We start from the raw sequence: 23761 nt of genomic DNA on the forward strand, positions 1-23761 counted from the left end.
CCTGGGGGAGTGGAATCACTTCAAATTTACTAGGAAACAGACTCAAGGTGAGAATAAATGATTGACTGAAGTTGGTGATGTTGATTTAGGACTATTTTGCAAAAATGTCAGTTGTAAAACTCGTAAACTTCTTGTCAAACTTCCAGACTCTGCCAAAATGCCATCTCTTTCCATTTCAAGCAGGATTAGGCACCTCCTCCTTTGAATTACTATAGTATACTGACATAATCCTATGGACTTCAATCACCAAATTAAATTGCATTTAATTTTCCTCTTTATACTCATGAACAGAGAGAACTTAATCTCTTCCTTTAATATCTGGACAGGGGATTACCAAAACTAAGTTCATTTTCAAAACTAGTAATCAAATGGGTGTATAGAAAATGGCTAATAATGCTATTATCTGCAAAGCATAGGTTTTGAGTTGTTTTCACAAATTAGTAAGGAAACAGGGAAAAAGTTACTCATATATAATAGATGAAGAAACTGCCCAGATAGGTTACATGACTAACCAAAATTCAAACCACTAATACGTTATACATCAAATTCACAGGCCAACAATTTGGCAACAACATGCAGATAATAGTGAAAATAGTGAAACACTACTATTTTAAGGCAGATGATGATGAGCAGGCAAAAACATGCAGATGCTAGTCACCTATGTTGAAAACTCCAAGACTCAATTTAACAAATTCTTGTTTACTTAAATGCACATAAAACTGGATTTCAGAGTGTCAACATTAAAATAGGAGCAATTTGTTGCCAATTATTTTTCTGTAAAAAAGTTACATTCACTGTGAAGTCTGTAGCCGAAAAATCTATCCAATTAATAAAATAATACACATGACTATTATCTCTGAAATACTGATTAATAACCTCTAGACTACTAAGAAGGATAAGTTCTCAGAAATCAGTAATATACCACTTCATTTTACTAAGTAAAACAACAACAAATAATTTAATGAATAAATGGATATATTAACAAAGGATAAATACTTATGAGAAATTTTACAATTTAATAGTGACAGTACCAGGCAACAGAATTAGGGTTTCTTAAGTATAATAACTTATTGTTTTTGAAGCAAGTTATTACTGAAAAAATAACTAAGCACAGTTCTTGAGTAAAACCCCTAAATATCTGAATAAAAATTACAAATCTTTTAACAACACACAGGAATTTTCACTGAAACAACACGGGCAAAGTATACTAAAATCAACTCTGTATGTTGAATAATGATTAGTCACATAGCATAAAAATAGTGTTTCAGTATCCTTTCCATGATTAAAATATGATATCATTTATTAGATGGTAAAAATTTATAGATTTTCACTAATTGATTTATCTACTTCACTCTTGGATATAACAAAAATAATTTATTGGATTTTTCTTTTCTATGTGTTAACTGAGTCTATTTTCTAGTCCAAGTTCATTTCTGACAATTATTTTTGAAAATAAGTCAAGTAGCTATATCACCTTACTGTTCATCTATTAATGTCATGTTTATAAGTTTAAAAATGGGTTCGCCACATTTTCAGTAAAAAAAGTTACAATTAATAATTTTACCAAATAAAATGTTAAATATGTCTGTTTATATTAAGAGGCAAACACCAAAGACCAAAAAAGCAAAAATCAGGAAAAAAATAAAAATAGAAAAAAAGGAAGACTCTCACCTAAGACAAATGATCCTATTTTCGAAATATTCTATTTATTTTCTGTTGTCAAAGCTGAGACAAATAAATTCATATCTACAATTTAGCAAGTCTCACCAAAATAAAATCTTTACATGGCATAACACCATCAATTAAAAGAGGAAACCTTATTTAACAAATAACTGCATTATTACTTGGTAATTTTGTTTTGGTTTCTGGGCCAGGCTTCTGGCTCTATGCACAGGGGTCACTCCTGACAGTGCTCAAAGGACCGTGTGCACTTTTCGGGAGCAGCACGGCAAGCACCTTAAGCCATGCACTATCTCTCTGAGTAAACATATTTTGAGGATAGAAATACAATTCACACTGCAATGAAATAGTTTCCTGATATTCTGATGGAGATAATCACTATAATTTCTTTTAAAAATATATTAATCTTTCCCTACTTTACATAAACTGTTGCAGATATATTTCTACTATCACCAGAATCAGAGTCCATGATCAGGCCAAATAATTCAAGCCAGAGGCGAAATATTTCTATTGCATTTAGCAAAACCACATAGCAAAACTTTCTTTTTCTCTTAGCATAATAACTGACACCCGTTTTGCCACTCTCCATCTAATGTTAATATTTACTATTACCTGAAATAATTACTTTTGAAAACAGCACACATTCTAAAAAGAAATGTAAGTATTCAAGGTCATTTACACAGCATAGTCCAAAATCAATTTCTCATAAAAAATCAAAGAAAGTTACTCATAAAGCAGAGTATTTTAATGTATTAAATAAAAAGATAATTATAGATGTTAATTTTCAAGCTAGTGAAAATTATAATGGCATTCTGCATTCAAAGTAGAGAACAATTTATGTACTAATGCTTTCATTTACTTTAAAATTTCAGTAGATAAATTCATGTAGATACACAAATTTGAAGATCTATATAGAGCCCATTACATATTAAGGCAGCCAGCAATTTGTTCTCTATGTCACAAATATGAAATATGCATCAATTCCTGACAAAGGACTATAAAATGAAATCAGTAAGATGGATAGTTACATAAAAGAATAATATAAAAAGTTATATATTGGGAGTGGGGGACATACCTAGTAGTGCACAGGGGCCAATTGTAGTGCCCTCGACCAAACAAAGATCTGTTGCATGCAATGCAGATGCTGTAGTATGTCTCTGGCCTGGCCCAGAAGAAGTGATTTTAAAATGCAAGTCCAGATTTTGCAATGTATCAAGATGTATTACTTACCACAAACAGAGTTCTAAAGTTGCTGAGATCACCAAAAAACTCTTCGATGCTTACGGTCTTGGAGTCGAAAATAAAATATTCTCCCAGATTGTCATAGAGCTTGACCATATTGTTGTGCATGGTGAGCAGCTTTTCATACTGGTCTCTGGCACTCTTTGCAAAGCTGTATCTTTCAGTTAAGGCCAACAATCCAATAGTACCACAAAAACAATCACCAGACGTTAACACTGAATTATACCACCATTTCTAAATATGTGTGTAGCAGTTTGCTAGAGCTGCCATGACAACATACCACACAGTGGCTTAAATTAGAGGTGAACTCCCCACCTGCCAGCACCCCCCACCCCATATACACGCACACTTCGAGAGGTAGAAGTCATTATGAAGATATTGGCATGTTTCTAATGGTCTGTTCTCTTGGCTTATAGATGGTGGTTTCTCACTGTGTCCTTATATGATGTTCTCTGTTTTTTTTGGTAATCCACTCTACTCTCCATATATGGACAATATACTGATCAGAAGCCATACTAAGAACCTTGTCTGTAACCAGATTAACTTTTTCGCTTGGGTTTAAATCATTTTGGGGGTCACACATGACATTCCTCTGGGTTTACTCCTCGTTCTGTAGTCAGGGATCACTTCTGGTAGGGCTAGGAGATCGTATGTGGTGCCAAAATTTAATCAGGGTCAGCCATGTGTAAGGAAAGCATCTGACCCTCTGTACTATCCCTCTGGCCTCCTAATGGACTTTTGAGCAACTCTGTTAAGTGCTTATGCCTGGCTGTGTCAAAAATCACTCCTGGTGGTGCTCAAGGGCATATGGGATACCAGGGACTGAACCTGGGTTCCCAGGGGGCAATCCACATTCTTCAACTATAGCTCTGGCTCTCACCTGATTATATTTTGAAAGCAAATATTTTTATTTTTATTTTAAAGGACAAGTCTCACAATGGAGACGTTACTGGGCGAGCTCAAGAAAATCAATCGATGAACATCGGGAGGACAGTGCTGCAGTGCTACATTTTAAAGGACCTTGTTTTAATCTAAATTACCTCCTGAAAAATCTTATCTCCAAATGCTGTCACATGTTGAAATTATGGTGTTTGGAGTCTATACATGTGACTCTTGAGGGAACATGATTCAGAGTCATATCAGTGAGTTTTGAAAATGCATAAGTTCGACAAAACTGTAATCAAAAATGCTTTCTATGACATGCTTATTAATAAAATCATATTAACAGCAGTAAACAAAGAAAGAACCTGGGGTCAGGGAGTACAGTGGGTAGGGCACTTGCCTTGCATGCTGACTAACAGGGTTCAAGCCCTGGCATCCCATAGCTCTACTGAGGAAAGTGATTGCTCAGTGCAAGAAGTAAACCCTGAACATTGCTGTGTATGTTCTAAACCACCGCATACCACAAAAAAACAAAAAGAAAAGAAGAAACCTTTCCTATAATTTCTTAACAAGGTAATGTAGAGATAAATAGCAAGAGGCAGCGCCGCAGACCAATGGAGCAGGGTGGAATATTCATACACACAACCCATATGTATGAACATCTAATCTTTAATAAGGGAGCAAGAATGTGAAGTAGAGCAAGGAAAGTCTCTTCAACAAATGGCGCTGGCATAACTGGACAACAAAATGCAAAAATATGGGCTTAGACCTCGACCTAACACCATGCAGAAAAGTCAGATCAAAATGGATTGAAGATCTCAACATCAGGCCAAAATCTATAAGGTACATAGAAGACAAGGTTGGCATAACCCTCCACGATATTGAGGCTAATGATATCTTCAAAGACGACACTCCACTGACCAACCAAGTGGAAACAGAGAAAAACAAATGGGACTATCTTAAATTACAAAGCTTCTGCACTTCAAAAGATACAGTTACAGGAATACAAAGACAATCTACAGAATGGGAAAGGATATTCACCCAATACCCAACTAATAAGGGGTTGAATAAAGGATATACAAAGTGCTGGCTGAACTCTACAAGAAGAAATCATCCAACCCCATCAAAAAACAGGGTGATGAAATGAACAGAAACTTTCTCAAAACTGAAATCCCAATGGCTAAAAGGCACATGAGGAAATGCTCTACATCACTAATCATCAGGAGATGCCGATCAAAACAACAATGAGATATGATCTCACAACACATAGACTGGTCCACATCCAAAAGAACAAATCCAACTGGTCTTGGCGTGGATGTGGTGAGAAAGGGACTCTCCTACACTGCTGGTGGGAATGCCGACTGGTTCAGCCCTTTTGGAAAACAGTATAGACGATTCTCAAAAAATTAGAAATTGAGCTCCCATTTGACCCAGCAATACCACTCCTGGGAATATATCCCAGAAAGGCAAAAAAGTATAGTCAAAATGACATCTGCACTTGGTACATCTACACAATGGAGTACCACGCAGCTGTTAGAAAATATGAAGTCATGAAATTACATACAAGTGGTACTACATGGAAAGTATCATGCTAATTGAAATGAGTCAGAAAGAAAGGGACAGACATAGAAAGGTTGCATTCATCAGGGAATATAAAGTAACAAAATAGGAGACAAATACTCAACAGTCCTCAAGATAATTACCAGGAAGTTCACTCCATGGCTTGAAAGCCAGCCGCACATGCCAGGGGAAAAGGCAGATAAGATAGAGAAGGGAGCACCAAGTAAAGGGTGTTGGGAGGATCTTCCCAGGATGGGAGATGCATGCTGAAAGTAGACTATAGACTGAACATGATCGTCACTCAATGCCTCTTTTGAAAACCACAGCACCCAAAAGGAGCACTGTAGCACTGTCCTCCTGTTGTTCATTGATTTTCTCAAGCGGGCCCAGTAACGTCTCCATTGTGAGACTTGTTGTTACTGTGTTTGGCATATTGAATATGCTTGCCATGCAGGCTAGATACTCTCAGTAGCTTGCCGGGCTCTCCGAGAGAGGTGGAGGAATCAAACCCGGCTTGGCCGGGTCGGCCGTGCACAAGGCAAACGCCCTATTGCTGTGCTATTGCTCCAGCCTGGACGGCAAATGGCCTACTGCTGTGCTATCGCTCCAGCCCAGGTAGGAACTTAGTAGTGGAATAAGTTAAGTAGGGCTCATTTTATGGGACTTTATAGGATAACTTTGCTGCATTTGGATATGTGTGTGTGTGTGTGTGTGTGTGTGTGTGTGTACACAAAATATATTATTTCATCTCTGCTTTGGGGCAGGGATTGGGTTTGGGGATGGAAACATCTGAAATATAGTGGTGGGAAGGTGTGATGGTGGTGGGACTGGTGTTTGAATATTAAATGTAATGAAATATTGGGTACTTTATTAATTTTTTTAATATAATACACTAAGAAAAACAAGAGGGCTAAGGAGATGTCTCAATGGGCTGTGCACACACTGTGGGTATGGGAGGCCCAGGTTCAATCCCCAACACCACATGGCACCCCCTCTGCCGCCCCACCAGCCCACCCACCCCCACCATGGGGAGTGATCCCTGAGCTGGGACCCTGGAGAAGCCCCCTAGAACTGGGGGAGGGGGAGGGGAAGGACCCAAGACAAAACAAAAGAAACAAACTAGACTTAAGAACTTCTGTTAAGATACAATTTTAAGAATAGAAATGTTGGTAACAGAGAATAGAATAGCAGGTAGGGCATTTGCCTTTCATGTGGCCAAGCTGGGTTCAATTCCCAGCATCCCATATGGTCCCCCAAGCACCACCAGGAGTAATTCCTGAGTGCAGATCCAGGAGTAACCGCTGAGCATCAACAGGTGTGACTCAAAAAGCCCAATGAATAATGAATACTAAATAAAACAAACTAGAAATGAAGGCCACAGACAGGGAAAACAATTTTGTAATGCAACAAATTAGCTTTTTGCAGCTGTATTGCTAAGCAGATCTTAGCAGGTCTCAGCCAGCCGAAAACATTGGCTTTCGATATTTCCCTGGAGACACCCAATCAAATGCTTTGATCCACCCTGCAAAAATATACATACAAATTATTCATAACTGGTAACATGAAGAATGCCGACAAATCAATAAAAGACAGATGATCCTGTCAAAAATGGGAAAAGACCAAAAATAGGCAATTCACAAAAAAAAAAAAAGATCCAAGAGGTCAATATGCATATAAAAAGATGCTAAACATCAGTAGTCAGAGAAATGCAAATGAAAATGACTATGGGCAATTAATTCATTCACTAGTTATAAAAGGTCTAACAGTATCAGATGCTGGATGTGAATAAAATACAGTCAAATAGAGTGGAGAGGAGGATGTGCTGCGGCTGGAGAGATAGTCAGGGGTCAAAGTGCATGCCTTGTATGTGGCCAGCTTAGGTGAATGTAGCCCTAGAGGCCACCGAGCTCTGGGCCTCCCGAAAGGACCCCAAAAAGAAATACTGAGTTGCAATATAATTACATAATGATGACATAGCTGACTCCTGTAGCTGATCCATGCTGAGAAAGATTATACTGCACAATTCCAATCACTTAAGTTTCAAGATCAGAAAAAAATGGTACTATTGTAATAAAAAGCAGTAGTGAGGATCTTGATAGAGGTACTGACTGAGCAATAGTATAGAGAGTAGGGCGCCTGCCTTGCACACAGAGCCAGGAGCAAGTCCTGAGTACCACCAGGTGTGACCCCAAAATAACAAAACAAAAGAGGGCATGGTACTGACTGGAGATCTGACTGGAAGGGAGGGGAAGAATCTTCTGGAAGCCCTTCAGGAGATAGATACTCTCCCACAAAGGAGACACGGTCTCGATGTGGGTGGGGAACATGTGTCTGTATAAAAAAATTCAGGGGTGCGGGCTGGGTTGATAGCAGGCAGGGCATTTGCCTTGCATGTGGCTGACCCAGGTTTGATTCCCAGCATATGGTCCCCTGAGCACCGCCAGGGGTAATTCCTGAGTGCATGAGCCAGGAGTAACCCCTGTGCATCGACGGGTGTGACCTAAAAAACAAAATAAATAAAATAAAAATAAATTTTAAAAAATAAATAAATAAAAAATTCAGGGTGAGGGGCCCAGAGAGACAGGCAAGCAGCAGAGGTGCTTGCCTTGCAAACAGCCAGTTTCTAGCCCCTGAGCACTGTGAAGAGCTACCCCTAAGCACAGAGCTTAGAACAGGCCCAGAATAAAAACAAAATTCAGGGACCCATAGGGGGTATTGGTCAGTCCTCAGGACATGCTCCCCAGGCACTGCTGGGGTGGCCAGGGCAATCCCAGGCAGCACTTCATCCCTGGGCAGATTCAGTGAGCAACTGGCCCAGCTGGCCAAGAACCACAAGTGGGGCCTCCTGCTTAGGAGACACCTCACCACCACCGCTTTTTTTTCCCCACAAAAAGCCTTAAAACCTGTGCAGTGTACACAAGGCTCAACCTTTAACAACATGTTAGTGATCTCTTATAGAAAGGTTTAAAGGTCCCTGGGTGAAATACAGCAATTGCCACAATCTTTCCTCAAAAGGAGAGAGAGAACAAAAGAAAATGCCCTGCCACAGAGGTGGAAGGATCCTGGGATCATTGGTGGTGGAGAATGGGCACTGGTGGAGGGATGCGTACTCAATCACTGTATAACTGGAACCCAAGCACAAACACTTGTAAGTCTACAACTGTACATCATGGTGTTTCACTAAAAACAAACACTGTCCTCCCGTTGTTCATCAATTTGTTTGAGCAGGCCCAGTAACGTCTCCATCATGAGACATGTTGTTACTGTCTTTGGCATATTGAATACATCACGGGTAGCTTGCCAGGCTTTGCCATGAGGGCAAGATACTCTTGGTAGCTTGTCAGGCTCTCCGAGAGGGGTTTCACTAATGAAAAATTGAAAAAAAAAAAGAAATAGCAACCCCAAAATTAAAAAAAAAATTCTCTTTTCTTCAATATATGTTGTACAGCAATAGTGAGGTTACAGTAAATTCTTTAAGGTGGTTATGTACATAAATATGTGAATAAGCATATACAAATACAAATAAATCCTATAGGAAGTGGGAGAGAATGAGGAGGGACAAAGGAAAATAGAGAATGGGGTGGGGTAGGACAAAAGAAGGAAGGAGGGGCTGGAGTGATAGCACAGCGGGTAGGGTGTTTGCCTTGCACGCAGCCGACCTGGGTTCGATTCCCAGCATCCCACATGGTTCCCCGAGCACCGCCAGGAGTAATTCCTGAATGCATGAGCCAGGAATAACCCCTGTGCATCGCCGGGTGTGACCCAAAAAGCAAAAAAAAAAAAGGGGGGGGGGGAAGGAGAGTAACGTGTATGACAAAAAGAAGAAGGAAGAGAGAGTAGAGAGAGAGAGAGACAGAGAGAATAGGAGAATCTACTACAGCTTTAGCTCCCTTGTACCAAAAGGATAAGCTAAAATCTAGCTATCTGCTGAGCTTGAGCCCAGGGGCCTGAGAATATTAACATGTTTCCAGATGTTGCTCATGCTTGGGGGCTATGAGCATAGTTTTACTAGTACACTCTTGAAAATTAAGCATGAACTTTCAATTATATAAATCAATTTCATATTTTTAACATTAAAATGTGTGGAAATTACTATTAATGATGGGCTGGAGCAATAGCACTGTGGGTAGGGCATTTGCCTTACAAGCGGCCAACATGGCCGACCCGTGATTGATTCCTCCGCCCCTCTCAGGGAGCCCAGCAAGCTATCTCGCCTGCACGGTAAAGCCTGGCAAGCTACCCGTGACGTGTCTGATATGCCAAACACAGTAACGACAAAGTGTCACAATGAAGACATTACTGGGCCTGCTCGAGCAAATCGATGAATAATGGGAGGACAGTGACAGTGACTATTAATGATTAAACAGAACCAAATAGATAAATGTATTCAACTAAATGCATTTCTCTGCATTATCAATGTACACATACAGAAAATGGTTATGTACTTTCTTTTAAACAGCATATATATAGAAAACTATCTCTTTAGGGTATTTAGAAATATAAAAATATAAAATAAAGTTTCCAAAGTTGTAGAAATATTATGACCATTTCCCATCATTCCTCCTCCTTGTCTTTCTTCTATGGCTGATAATTTTAAAATATTAATTGATACTGATGATTCACAGAAAAGTGGGTTAACAATGACAATAAAAGAAATCAAATATGTCTATAAATCAGAGGAAATGCGATTAAAACTCAATAACAGTGACAGATGTAAAATACCCTCATAAGAAAAAAGTAATAGACTCAAGGTTATGGAAAATGAATAGTAGCAAAGTTAGAGCATGCTATTTTTAAGAGTCACTCAGTGTATTACTACTTTGTGGTAGTATTATTTAACAGGTCCTGAAATACCTTAATCTATTCAATAATTAATCATGTGCTGAAATACTTTAAAAATATTTTAAGAATACTTACATTTTCACTATTTTTATTATAACATGAGTTAAAACCTTTTTTCTGTGGGGACAAAATTTACAACAAAAATCAAAATACTGGAAGTTTACTTTGCAATTAATACTGAAATAATAATACAACATAATTTTAAAGTGAGATGGCCCCATATGTCCTTCCTTCCGGCAATGCTAAGAACTTATACCTGGATCTGTGCTCAGGGACCCTAACCCTGATCTATCTATCTGACCCTGCTTAAAGCATATATTACAAAAAAGACAGAAGACAGATATACTGTAAATTATAACATATTATTAAAATAAAGAGATGACAAAGAAATTGAAACATATTTCATGCCATAGATGAAAAGAGAAACTATTCACATGGACATCTTATCTAAAGCAAAATGTATATTTAATGCAATCTGTAAATAAAAATCCCCCCAAAATATTTGAAGGAAACAGAACAAAACTTAAAATTTGTTTTTAACTGCCAAACTACCAAATATTTGAGACATGTAGTTTGCAGCAAAATGCATGGAACCTGAGGTAATTACGATAAAAAAAAAAAGGTCTGAAAGTAAAACAAAATTGACAGTTTCACTCATATGTGGAATATAATGAATGAGAAAAACAAACACAATAAAATTTCTTAAAGTGTAAAAATTACAGTATACCAGGATAGAAAGTAAGTGGAGTATAATTTGGGTATAAGGGGTTAATTTGATAATGGCAAATGTACTAAAATTGTGATGGTAGGTAAAGTGTGTTATATACACCTATGAAGGTATGAAATGCTAGTTACAAAATGTTTATAGGCTTGTAAACAGATGCTAAATCAATGAAATTTGACTAAAATGTTTTATAAAGAACATTGTTGGAGTGATTGGGCTGGAGCGATAGCACAGCGGGTAGGGCGTTCGCCTTACAAGCGGCCAACATGGCCGACCCGAGTTCGATTCCTCCGCCCCTCTCGGAGAGCCCGGCAAGCTACCGAGAGTATTCGATATGCCAGACACAGTAACAACAAAGTCTCCAATGGAGACGTTACTGGGCCCGCTCGAGCAAATCGACGATCAACGGGAGGGCCTTTACCTTTACCTATTGTTGGAGTGAACATGACACTGGCAGCTGGACTGGTGAAGGAACACTGCATTGTCAAAAGCCCAACCATGAATAACTTTGTAATCCATGGTGACTGAATAAAATAAAGTTTTGAAAAAAACAACTGTTTCCTAAGGAAACTAATTTCTTCTTCATATTAACAGAAAGAAAAATCCAAGTTTTAGCACCATCATTTTGCTGTGATTTTATTTCCTTCTGAAAACTTATAATGTGACACTATGTCCTGTGTGGAGCGACCTGAAAATTTTCTCTTTCCCCTCTTTCCCCAAAATGGTTTGTAAGAGTAATCTATGTATGACATGTTGATTACTGACTCAGCAACTCCTAGCTGAGAGCCCAGAACCCTGAAGAAATAGTCGTAGAGATATTTCTTTAAAAGTGATATAATCCATAATAATGCTGATTATTTTTAACTTTGTTTTATTTTTAGTTTTTGGGTTACAAAAGATGGTGCCCAGGGTTTAATCCTGCCAGTGATGTGGGACCGTATGTGGTACTGAGGATGGAACCAGGGTAGGCTATGTGCAAGGCAAGCAACTTACCTGCTGTACTATTGCTCAAGCCCCACAATTCGTGTTCTTAATGACTAGCACATACATCATCTCAATAAATATTTTATAACGAAGAAAAGTGTAAGTGTACTGATGTGTAGGATGGGACTAGGCACTGATTTGGCTACTTAGGAAAACTAAGACCCCATTTGGCAATTTTAAGATAAAGTCACTGCATAGCAAATAATTTTTTCCAGAATAATTTATCACAATATTTATGCATATTTGAAAATAATTCACAGTGTACTTAAATATTTTTATGAATACTGACATTTTAAACACATTTTAAAATGGTATATTTAAGCTAGAGAGCAGGGCAAGGATGCTAAGCATTCTCCTGGCACCAGATCAAAAATTACATCAAAACTGGAACCAAATACATAATCCTATATAGGGCCTCACTGAAGTTTACTGGAAAATATAGCCATTGTCTCCAAAAGAACCCCAATGTGAAAGCAGAGCAGTTTGTCAGGGCACAGAAGCTAAGGAGCTTAGGGTTCAGCTACAGGTCACTGGTTGAGCCAGTTTATGTATATAAGGTCCTGGATTCCATTCCTGGCACATATATCCTAGCTGTTCCCCTGAAAAACAAACAAACAAACAAAAAAAAACCAGAAGCCAATGAAAGCTAAGGAGCTTGACATTACCAGAACTGGGATGGTGCAGAGTAGCTATTGTAAATTAACCCATCAAAAGGTAAGGGTTAGCCTGAAACTCAAATCCCAACCTTAAAGTTCTAATCTTACGAAAACTGTCTGGAGTCAAAAAATACACCTGGCAAGGTATTCAGGACCAAAACTTGCAGAAAATTACACCTCAGGAGAGACAACATTCTTATTTCTCTAGAAATAGGAAATACCCTGAGGGCAAACTATCATTCCAAGATCAAGACTGGGGATGGGAGTTGGTGAGTGGCATGTGCTTTCCTCAGGGTAAACGAGGCCAACTCGAACCTATCCAAATTTGGCTGGTGATGGGCAGCCAGAATGAAAATCTAGTCTAGAAGACCTTTGGAGACAAATAAACAAACACATAAATAAATCAAATAAAAGAATGTTGCAGATCTCTTATTGCCTGCTGTCCTTATGGTCATTTGAACATTTTTGAACAGCTGACTATCTGATTGGCATCCAAGCATGATCAAACTTGGTGCCAACTATCTGGAAAGATAGTTGTTTCCAGGTGCTGGTGAATGCAAATACCCTGTTATTTATGGAGGTCGGCTTGGTGCTACAGTTGTTATTGAGCTTTCCTTGCTATGTGGTTGCATTGCTGCCCAGGCCAGTTGAACAATGACATCACAGCTACCTTTAAGCACCAGCAACTGCAAATTCTGGGACAGAGCTGTGCCAGTCTACAGAGTTACAGATACTGTAGGAAACTTGGGACTGCAAATGCCCAGAGATGATTCAGAACAACTGAACCTCAGAGTTCCAGTCATTGGCTAGAATCAGTGAATATGAACCTCAGATTGCCACTCAGGAATGCACAAAACCATGCCGTGTACTATCCCATGCATATTGAGGACTTTGGTTTGATTATTGGCACACTGAGCACTGCTAGGTGTAACCGTTGAGCACAGACCCACAAGAAATCAATCGAACAGAAGCATACAGGAAGAAAGATAGAGAAAGACATCCCTCCTCCCCTTCCCCCCACCCCCACCGAAATGAGTTCTTGGGCAGTAATAAAACCAACTAGCCCCAAGGCTGTCAGGACCTACCTTGTGGACACAGGAACGAAGTCCTGATAAGCTGTCACCAGCAAAGACAAGGCTGGAATCTACTATGAGAGAAGCTCTGGCAGCAAGAAAGGCCAGAAAAGAAATATCAGGGAAGACCATCAACAAACTATTCCCAACTCTACCGTCTTGGCAACTATCCTAGTAAGGGATTCTAACATTGGTAGAAAGCCCAACCTGAGGAACCCATGGAGGTCCTATAAAAGTCAACTTGAACAAAAAAGTGCACACATAGGTTGCCCAAGCCCATGTGATGCCTGTGCCCATGTATTTCTACCAGTGCCTGGGGTGCCTGAGCACGTGACCTGTGCCTCTCCTCTTGAGATGTGTCCCTTCATACTTTCATACTTCAACACTGGGATGTGTACTGGGGCTCACTCTACAATTGAGAATCCTTTGTCCTCTCTTCTCTCTGTCTGTCTCTGTCTGTCTATCTCTCCCCCCCCCCCCATCCCTTTCACACCCTTTCATAAAACCCAAATGAAATCTATTACGCGTCACTGCTTGTCTCATCTCAAAACTCTTTTCTGTGAGAGAAAGGCAGGGACCCCAAAGGCCTGGGTAAGATCTAGGATTGACTTTTCCTGCAAGGAGCAAGGCTCACAGTCCTAGATTTCCCTAGCCATTCATGGGGTGGCAGCGGTGGACAGAGATACAGCAGCACATTCTCTGCTGGAGGCTGAAACCTTTCCATTCCCCACTTTACATAAGTCACCACGGACTCCACAAGCATCGGAACTGTCACTATTGCAGATAAGATTCTATTTTTATATTACATAGAAAACAGACTCCGCAGAATCAATAATCTTTGCCGTACAGTGGCAGGTTAAAAAAATCAATTAAAAACTTGACTGCCTTTTCATATGCAATGATGAAGAGTAGAAAGAAATCAGGCGGAAAAAATCACATTTACAATTTTGTCAAAAACCAATTGAATACCTGAGCATCAAATTAACAAAGGAGGTTAATGACTTATCCATTATATCACTTTAAAGTAAAAAGGGGAGATAATGAAATGAAAAACATTCCATCTCAGTTTTTGAAAGAATTTATATTTGATATTGATTTTGTTTTCTCAGACATACCTGGCAGAGCTCAGGGAACCAAACAGGGTGCCAGGAATTGAATTCGGTTAACCAAGTGTAAGGTAAGTACCGTGCCAGCTGTAATATCACTCTAGGCCCTGGAAAAATTAACATTGTTTAAAACAACCTCTTAATCAAAGCATTTTACAGACATTGTAATTCGTATGGATTCCAATAGTATTATTCAATTACATGTAACAGATACTGTTGAAATTTGTAAGGGACCATATAACTCCCCAATTAGCCAAAGAAATTCTCAAAGGAAAGAAGGTAGGAAGTACTGCAGTCCCAACTTTAAACCATACCATGATAACAGTGTGGCAGAGGAATAAGAGCAGATTCTCAGACCAACTTTATAAAACTGAGAGTTTAGAAATAATCCCACAGACAAATGGACAGTTAATTTATGACAAGGAGGTGAAGAGTATAAAGTCGTGTGGGGAAAAGTCTCTTTAACGCTGGTTCTGAGAAACATGGTTTGCCGCATGCAAGCAAACTGATTTAATAAGGCAACTGAACCACAGCTCATACCATACACATAAGTTAATTTAAAGCCGGTTAAAGACCTTAATAATAGACCTGAATCCATAAAATACACTAAGGAAAACATAATTGTTTGTAACAAGACATTGAAACAGATTGAGGCACCAAGATGGAACAGAACTAAGGAGGAGGGTCTGTGACTACAAGGGGCTTTGCTTTCTCAAAAAGGAAGCACCCCACTCAGATAAGCTTGTCTCCCAACACAGGCCCACAATGACAACTGCTAGATATGGAAAGCATTTAGCCAGGTTTTAGCATAGATTGGTATCTGAATGATGAATGTCCAATGATCTTTTCCTGTAATAATGCCTTGCTCAAGAAATAGATATTGAGCACAAAGGGAAGTCTTGGCTTTCACTTCAGGAGGCGGTTAGCCCCAATGACTCCATGGTTTGGTTTTTCTTTTCTCTGACATATGTCACCATTTCTAAATCCTCCAGGGCGACCCTAGTCATGCAGGGCTTGTCCCCAGGAAATAGGCAGAATTCTCAAGGAATATCTTCAATAATTCAACTCCACTGGCATTTAAAGCAAAAGCAAAAGTAAATGGAACCAAACCAAACTAAAAATATTTTCGACTGTCCTATGGTGCTATTCATATGGTACTTCCCTTTCACTTAACCACCCCGGGTTCTTTCCCTAATTCTGCATATGATCCCCTGAGTACTGCCAGGAATAGTCCCTGAGCACAGAGCCAGGAAACAAGAGAAATCTGTGAACACTGCTATTTGTGGATCAACATAGTCTTCCCTCCATGCTCCCCTCCCCCCAAAAGGAACTATAATTAAAAGTTTATGGATAGAAGAAAATAATTGTGTGTTATACTTCTGATAAAGGCTAACATCTAGATATAAAATGCACTAACAAAATTCAATGAGAACAAAAAATCCTATCTAAAATTGGGAAAAGGAGTTAATATATACTTTTAAAAGACAGAAATAGTAGGCAAATGGAAAACTATTCATCAAGCACTGATGATCAAGAAATTGCAATTCAAAACTACAATCAGGAGTAAGAATGGCCTATATTAAAAAGGAAGAAACAACCAGGGCTAGTGATGATGCAGGGAAAAAAGAACTCATTTTTACTGTTGGTGGGTATGCAAACTGGCTCCACCTTTATGAAAAAGTATGGATAACAATTAAAAGTATACTTTACATGAACTAAATTTTAAAGTTATATAGTAGAAACCCTGTAAATAAATAATTTTGCACATATTTTCAATAAAAGAATATTTGCTAGTTATGGGAAATTTGGATTCTAGACATTTTGTCACAAAGATGTGATTATCTTTGCAGTAAACTACAAATTTCTATTTAATTAATAATATGACGTAAATATATTTGTTTGTGTTGTGGGCATTTAAAGTATAGATTGTAACTGGACCATTTTTGAGGGTAGATTATTTAAGATGGAACGTAACAAACTTTAGAAAATGTGTTGTACACTGCTGTGATTGAATTTTCTGGGCTAGGCATACTGCCCTTAGCAGTGTTTTTAGAGCAATGAAGGAGAAGCCTAGGGCCATATTTGGATGAAATGGGAATGAGTGTATAGGCACACCATAAAGGATATATATCAGAAGTTCTTTAACACAGGTCCCTGAAGAAATACTGACATGAATGGCAAGAACAGCAGTGAAAGGACACTTATTCCTGAATGCCCAGATATCCTCAACTTTGGTGACACAGGAGTCTGAGATAATGGGGAGGTTAGTTAGACTGTCCTGGGATGAAAATGTACACTGACCAATTCCTATGTGTTTAGATAGCATTGAATATCTTTAAATATTTTAGATGCATTTATGAAAAACAATGGATATATCAAAATAAATCATCAAGAACGAAATACATTATAGTACCATATATTAACAAAACTTTCAAGTAAAATATTAGACATCTGAAATGCAGATGGATTAATCAATGAAAGGTCAAAGATATTTAGAAAAATTTTCTTATCATAGTTGATTTTCAAGTTCCTCATTATTTTTCAGAAAAGTTTTTATTGATTTTGAGGGGCTTACACCTGACTGTGCTCAGAGCTTACTCCTGGATCTGTGCTCTGGGATGATAGGTAGTACTGTGTTTAAAAACCACTCCAGTCCCATGCAAGGTGAGCGAGCACCTAGCCTGCAGTACTAGCTCTTCAATTACCAAGTGCTTTATTATATGAAAGAAATATAAATAAAACTCTGATGTTTTTCTTGCTTTCAAGTTATTCAAGATAACTGTAAAATAAAATCATATCATCTTTTCCTAAGAGAAGTATTCATTGCAGGGTATATAAACTGTGCTCAGAATTTTAAAATGCTAGCAGGAATAATGCTAATATTTTGAAAGCACAATTTATTTTAAGCTACTTGGCCTCAACCATAAATCTGGAACTTAATTTACAACACATGTCATAAGTCCCACAAAACATACTTATATTGATTAATTTGAAAATCTGACCTAGAGAAGAAGCAGTCTCTACAATTACTTGGGTGTTTATACACTGCGTATATTTTTCTAAAGTTTTTTTGCTATAATTTTGCATATCTGTATGCAAATACAAATTGATAGGCAGCATTATTTAGTAATAATGTAATAATATAAACTGAAAATTTAAACTGAACTAGATATAATTCTACCATTGGGTTGCACTGAAAGAGTAAATAATTCTTTGTATTTTATATATATTTTATACAGATTTTATAATGTTAGGTAGCTGTGTCATTTACTTATAAACTTGTTTAAGGGAGATGTGTTAACTGCTGCCTTCTAACTCATGAAACAATCACGGGATTCAGGGCATGTAATCTAAAAATGGCAGTATGGCCTATTAAATATTTTATGTTGAAAGCATGAGAAAAAGGTAATCCTGATTTTTCACTGATGATCATACAAGCCTCACATGAGAAGCAGTTTCCAAATACACGGAGGGGGAAAATATCCTTCATTCAAGATGAAGAAACAAAGAGGAAAATATGAACAAATAGACTATGTAAAGTTCCATGTTTAGGATGATTTATCTCCTTTTTTTGTTCTCATCATTCTTTGACATTTGACCCTCTGTCATACTTAGCATAAGAGTACACAGGTTTATAACAATTAGATTAAAACTAGAAAGTGAAGATCAACAAATAATTCCTTGAAGAAGATACAGGGAAGGCATGTTTGCATATAAAAATGTTCATTATCACTATCAGACATTGCAAGTGAAAGCAATAATGAAATGTCATTTCATATAAGTGAGAATGGTATCTATCAAAAAAGGCAGGAAACCATCAGCGCTGCAGGAGATGTAGAGAAAAGGAATGCTCATTCATTGCTGGTGGGACTGTACTCTGATTCAGCCTCTACGGAAAACAGTAGAGACTTCTCAAAAAAGTAAGAATAGACTAGTGGTTCCACTCCTTGGAATATAGCCCCAAAACACTGATGTAGTAATTTGAAGGGATATATGTACAGTTATGTACATTGCACGGGGACCAAGTTTGCCTAGAACTGACCACCTCAGACACAGAGAATTTGAGCACCAAGGCTGGGAAGGGGGTGCCTACTTCCCAGCTCTGGTGCTCACGAGCTCCCTGTGGAGTATTCAATACGCCAAAAACAGTAACAAGTCTCACAATGGAGATGTTACTGGTGCCTGCTTGAGCAAATCAATGAACAACAAGAGGCAAGTGCTACAGTGCATGTTCATTACAGTGCTTAGTACAATAGCCCACACAGGGAAACACTCCAAATATCCAACAACCAATTAAGTGAATAAAGAAATTGTGCTATTTGGGCCAGAGTGATAGTACAGCAGATAGGGTGTTTGCCTTGCAGAAGGCTGACCCAGGTTCGATTCCAGGCAAACAATAAGGTTCCACAAGCCCCACCAGGAATTAATTCCTGAGCACAGAAGCAAGAGTAAGCATTCCAGATGTGGCCCAAAAACAAAACAAAAAATGAAATTGTAGTACATATATCCAGTGGAATATCACTTAGCTATAACAAAAGATGGAAACTTGTAGCTTGTTGAAACTTGGATGAAAGTAGAGGGCATCATTTAGGCAAAATAAGTTATTATGTTGGAGGGAAGACAGATACCAAGTGATCTCATACCTCTGTGGTATATAATGAAATAAAACAAGAAACTGGATGGTATCAAACAAAGACAAACCCTTAAACTTTGATTCAAAAGCTAATTTTACAAAACAGTAGAGTAGGTAAGGGAAACTAGAAATGACAGAATGACAATGGTACCTTCCTATAGCAAAACAATAAGCTACTATAGCCATGTAACATAAACGACAATAAACATTAAAAAATATCACACAGGTTTAACCATTTCGTTGATTCTTCATTTCCCATGTCATGAGAAATATATATTCAATATCTTGGTATGCTTTTCTCCCATTAATCTATTTTTGTCAGTTTAATATTCAGTCCCAGTGAGGCACTGTAACATGTCTAAGAAAAACTGTTTTCTCCATTTTATAGTATTGCTTCATTGAATCCTTGGCAAAGAAATGTGTTTATCATCTTGCTTAATTTTGATGTAAAAATAATTGTTAACACAGAAAACTTATTCCATTAGAACTGAAATGAGAACTGGGAATAAGGAAGTTTATATATCTCACAGTTAAATGAGTCAAATCAGTTTTTGCAATTTCTCATGTTTGTAGGATATACATTAATTTGGATTTTAATAAACACATCTAAGTTTTAAAATATTATTAATGCTGAATTGTTGAAAACATGGAAAATTCAACCTGATATTTACTTGAGCTGCAAGTTCACATAAATTAGCAACATGAGGTAGATCTCTATTTAAATAAAAAGAAGTCACAAATACATAGTCCATTGAGTAAAACAGTATTAGTTCTTCCCATAATTTGTGAGAAAAGATTCCTCTAAATGACAAAATCAAAGCACTAAATTTTCATTTAATTGAAAATACAATTTTTCAAGAATATTAAATGCTAATTAAATATACATTTAAAATAATATTAAGTCATATTAAAGTACCTGAAATTTTATTACGAACTACATACCATATGATTAATATGCACTTATATGTATTTTAAAGTCTGAAATAAAGATAATGCATATTAACTTATATTTGGATTCAACATACTTTACAATGGTTCAGGATATATAAAAATATTTAAAATTTTCAAATTTCAAAAATAAACAAAGAATTTTAAATAGCTTAACAAACAGCATAATCAATGGCCCTGGTCACTAAGGATCTTGGACCACAGTTCTCACATTTCATTACATAGGATGCGATAATGTTAAAGATGAAAGAAAATTATTTTGTAACAAGCCGCTTTTTTCCCAGACAGCCTGAGTTTACTGGGTATAAAGAGAACACTTTTTAATCAGTTTCCCATTAAAGTCACATACGTGATGGTTATTACAAGTTAAGGAGGACACTCAGTTTGTACACGATTTTTTATCCTCTTTCATTATTTACTGCCTTGTAATTATTTTGGTTTTCCTTTGGTGCTACAAACAGCAATGGTCAGAGGTTACTACTAGATATACTCTCAGAAATTGGGTGGTGTTGCTCGGGGAAATCATGCAGGAGGCCAGGAATTGAACTTGCATTTGTAGCTTGCAAGGCAAGCACCCAACTCACTGTATTATCTTGCTGGCTCTATCACTGACTTCTGTCTTTTGTGTACATTTCCTACCTTTCTTTAAACATAACTTTTGCACTTTTAGATGCTTAATACAGTGATTTTTCCTGCACTCATTTGTCAAACATACCAAGTGCCTTCTAGGAAGATTCAGTAGTGAATATTGAATACTCACACAAAAATCACTAGAGATTTCATGGAAATAAAAGCTTAGTAGGGGACATGAATATTAAAATGTGTGTAATAAAAACTTTGAAAATACAACTGAAAAAATGTTGACAAAAATCAGGGATGTGGTGAAAGTGGTAAGCGTGTATTTCATATATATTATATGGGTTCAATCCCTACACTGCTTGGTTCCTCAAGCACTACACTGGTGATCCCAGAGAACTACAGGGCCTGTGTACCACTGGGGGTGCCACCCCCATCAAACTATGGCTGTGAAGCAGAGGCTGTAAAGAGAATTTGGGAGGATCAATTCAAACTTGTGTGGATGGCGACAGGATATGAAACTGGTGATAAACCTTGAAAGTGCAATGTTAAAGGCAGGAAGGGAAGATCAAAGAGAAGGAGCTGGGGCTTGAGCCATAGCACAGCGGATAGGGCGTTTGCCTTGCACGTGGTTGACCCGGATTCGATTCCCAGCATCCCATATGGTCCCCCAAGCACCGCCATAAGTAATTTCTGAGTGCATGAGTCTGGAATAACCCCTGTGCAATGCTGAGTGTGACCCAAAAAGAAAAAAAAGAGAGAAGGAGCCCACGGTAAGATTACCATAGATTGGAACATAATACATATTCTCAGAACATGAGGGAAAAATAGTCCTGTAGTGTTTGGATACCTGGGGTCAGCAAGCTGGAGATTTCCTGAGGAATGTAGAGTCTCTTAAGAATTTTGAAAAATTCATAGAGAAAGATTAAAGTTGCTTTATAGTTTTAAAGCAAAGAAACAAAAGGATCATGTATCTTTTACTCAATGGCATAAAAATCAACGCAATTATAATAAAACCAAAACCAAAATACCCTAAACCAATGAAAACAGAATAATGCCAACATAAGAAGTCTACTACTGATTTTATCTACAGTAAGAAAAGCAAGTATTATATGAGCATATGATTAAAGTATATAAAATAAAATAGTAAGAATACTATATAGAATGAAGGTAGCTAAATTAGATATTAGATAACATATAACTGTCCTATTGACTGTAAGTAGCTTCTTTTAGTGTAATGCAAGAATTAGAATTGTATACTTTTGAGATTGATGTGTATATTTTGAAATGTCAGTTTTATAGTTTAATATTCATGTTATTCAAGACATATGTTAATTATAGCAAATCGTATTTTCAGCCATTCCTCACATTCAGCTCTTAGCTTCATTTGTCATTTGGAGGAAGTGTAAAAGAAACTGCAAAAGATTACATAGAAAAAAAGAAAGCAAAGTGGTTAAGGTATGGCTCTTAACATTTTACGACATTTATAAACTTGATATTTGGGACACTTTATTAAATTTATAAACCAATATTGGGAGAAAGGTAATAGTATAGCAGTAGTAGCAGAAATTAATACTTATTAAACTCTGACAATGAAACAGGCTTTGACAAAAACACTTTGTAAGTAGTTCTCTTATTTGAATCTCTCAAAAACTTTCTGATACACATAAGCTCCTAGTAACTCCATTTTAGACATATTGCATTCATTTCAGGAAGGCTGGATGACACATTTAGTATCATATCAAGTGGTGAGTGGAAAATCTGAATCTGAATAGATTCCTACCTAACGACAAGGCAAAAAAAATCATTACTGCATAGTAAATCAAAGTAAACCACAACTAGGTAATTAAACATAGATATAGGAACCTTTAAACAGGTATGACTCAGATGTATAAAAAATTTTTCTGAAGGAAATAATTTTGGAGTTTAATCTCTAAGGTATGTGTGGAAAGGATTTAATCAAGAGAGAGACATATCAATGAAACTAGCATAAGAAAAGATATAAATGAAAGTGGGGCTGGAGCAACAGTACAGTGGGGTAAGGCAGTAGAAAGCCCGAGTAACCTGAGTAATATTTAGAAAGCCTGAGTAATATTTGTATATACTGCATATACAAATATTTAGAAGGTCTGAGTAATATTTAGAAAGCCTGAGTAATATTTGTATACATTGTGCTCATAAAATAAATTGTTACTTTCCTCTTACACATATAATTCTAAAAAATGAATGTGAAATGAGAATGTTTAAGTCTATTCTCTTAACTCTCATATATGTATTAATTTTTTTTTTGAAGGAAACTCTGAGACAAGAAAGGGAAGATTTTGGGTAATGGGTGGATGCTTGGAGGAGACTGTGTGACAGAACAGTGACAAGATTTTTGAAAATGAAACTAGAGATATGCAGGGGCCTTGGTAAATTGAAAATTAGCTTGCATGTCAACAGTGAGAAAAGAAAGCCAACACACAGTTAAGACATCCTTCTACCCAATGGAAATTTGCATCACAAAAGTACTGTGATAGCACTCCTTTAACACTCCTGCTGGTTCAGAAAATCTACACTTAGTCTGAAAATGTCTTGTATTCTTATGTTCCCCCCAAATGCAGAATATTTTGGAATTATAATTTAAGAAAGCAAAGCATTAGATTCTTCAGTTTCTGTTGACAGTTTACAGTGAACGGAAAAGATCATTTTACTAAAATGCCAACAAAACAAAATATGTAGTCAGTGTGAATTTTACTGATGGGAAGTTTCCTGAGGAACTTTTAACAAATAGTGTTGGGAAAACTGCATAACCACAAAGTAAAAAATGAAGGGAGATGTATCTCAAACCTTACGCAAAAGTCTGTTTAAAATGG

At 37.3% G+C, this 23761-nt stretch overlaps 1 protein-coding gene across 4 annotated transcripts in view; it reads right to left on the reverse strand.

Moving 5' to 3' along the window:
* The window catches only part of DIAPH2 (diaphanous related formin 2), a 760781-nt gene that overhangs the window by 224532 nt on the left and 512488 nt on the right, over window positions 1-23761 (reverse strand). For all 4 annotated transcript variants that reach the window (XM_056124107.1, XM_056124108.1, XM_056124106.1 and 1 more), the window contains one exon: window positions 2911-3074. In XM_056124107.1, coding sequence (XP_055980082.1) covers window positions 2911-3074 — 164 coding nt within the window. The remainder of the gene's footprint in view (window positions 1-2910; window positions 3075-23761) is intronic.

Source organism: Sorex fumeus, unplaced genomic scaffold, assembly GCF_029834395.1.
Source record: "Sorex fumeus unplaced genomic scaffold, SorFum_2.1 ptg000050l, whole genome shotgun sequence".
NCBI classification, from domain to species: domain Eukaryota; kingdom Metazoa; phylum Chordata; class Mammalia; order Eulipotyphla; family Soricidae; genus Sorex; species Sorex fumeus.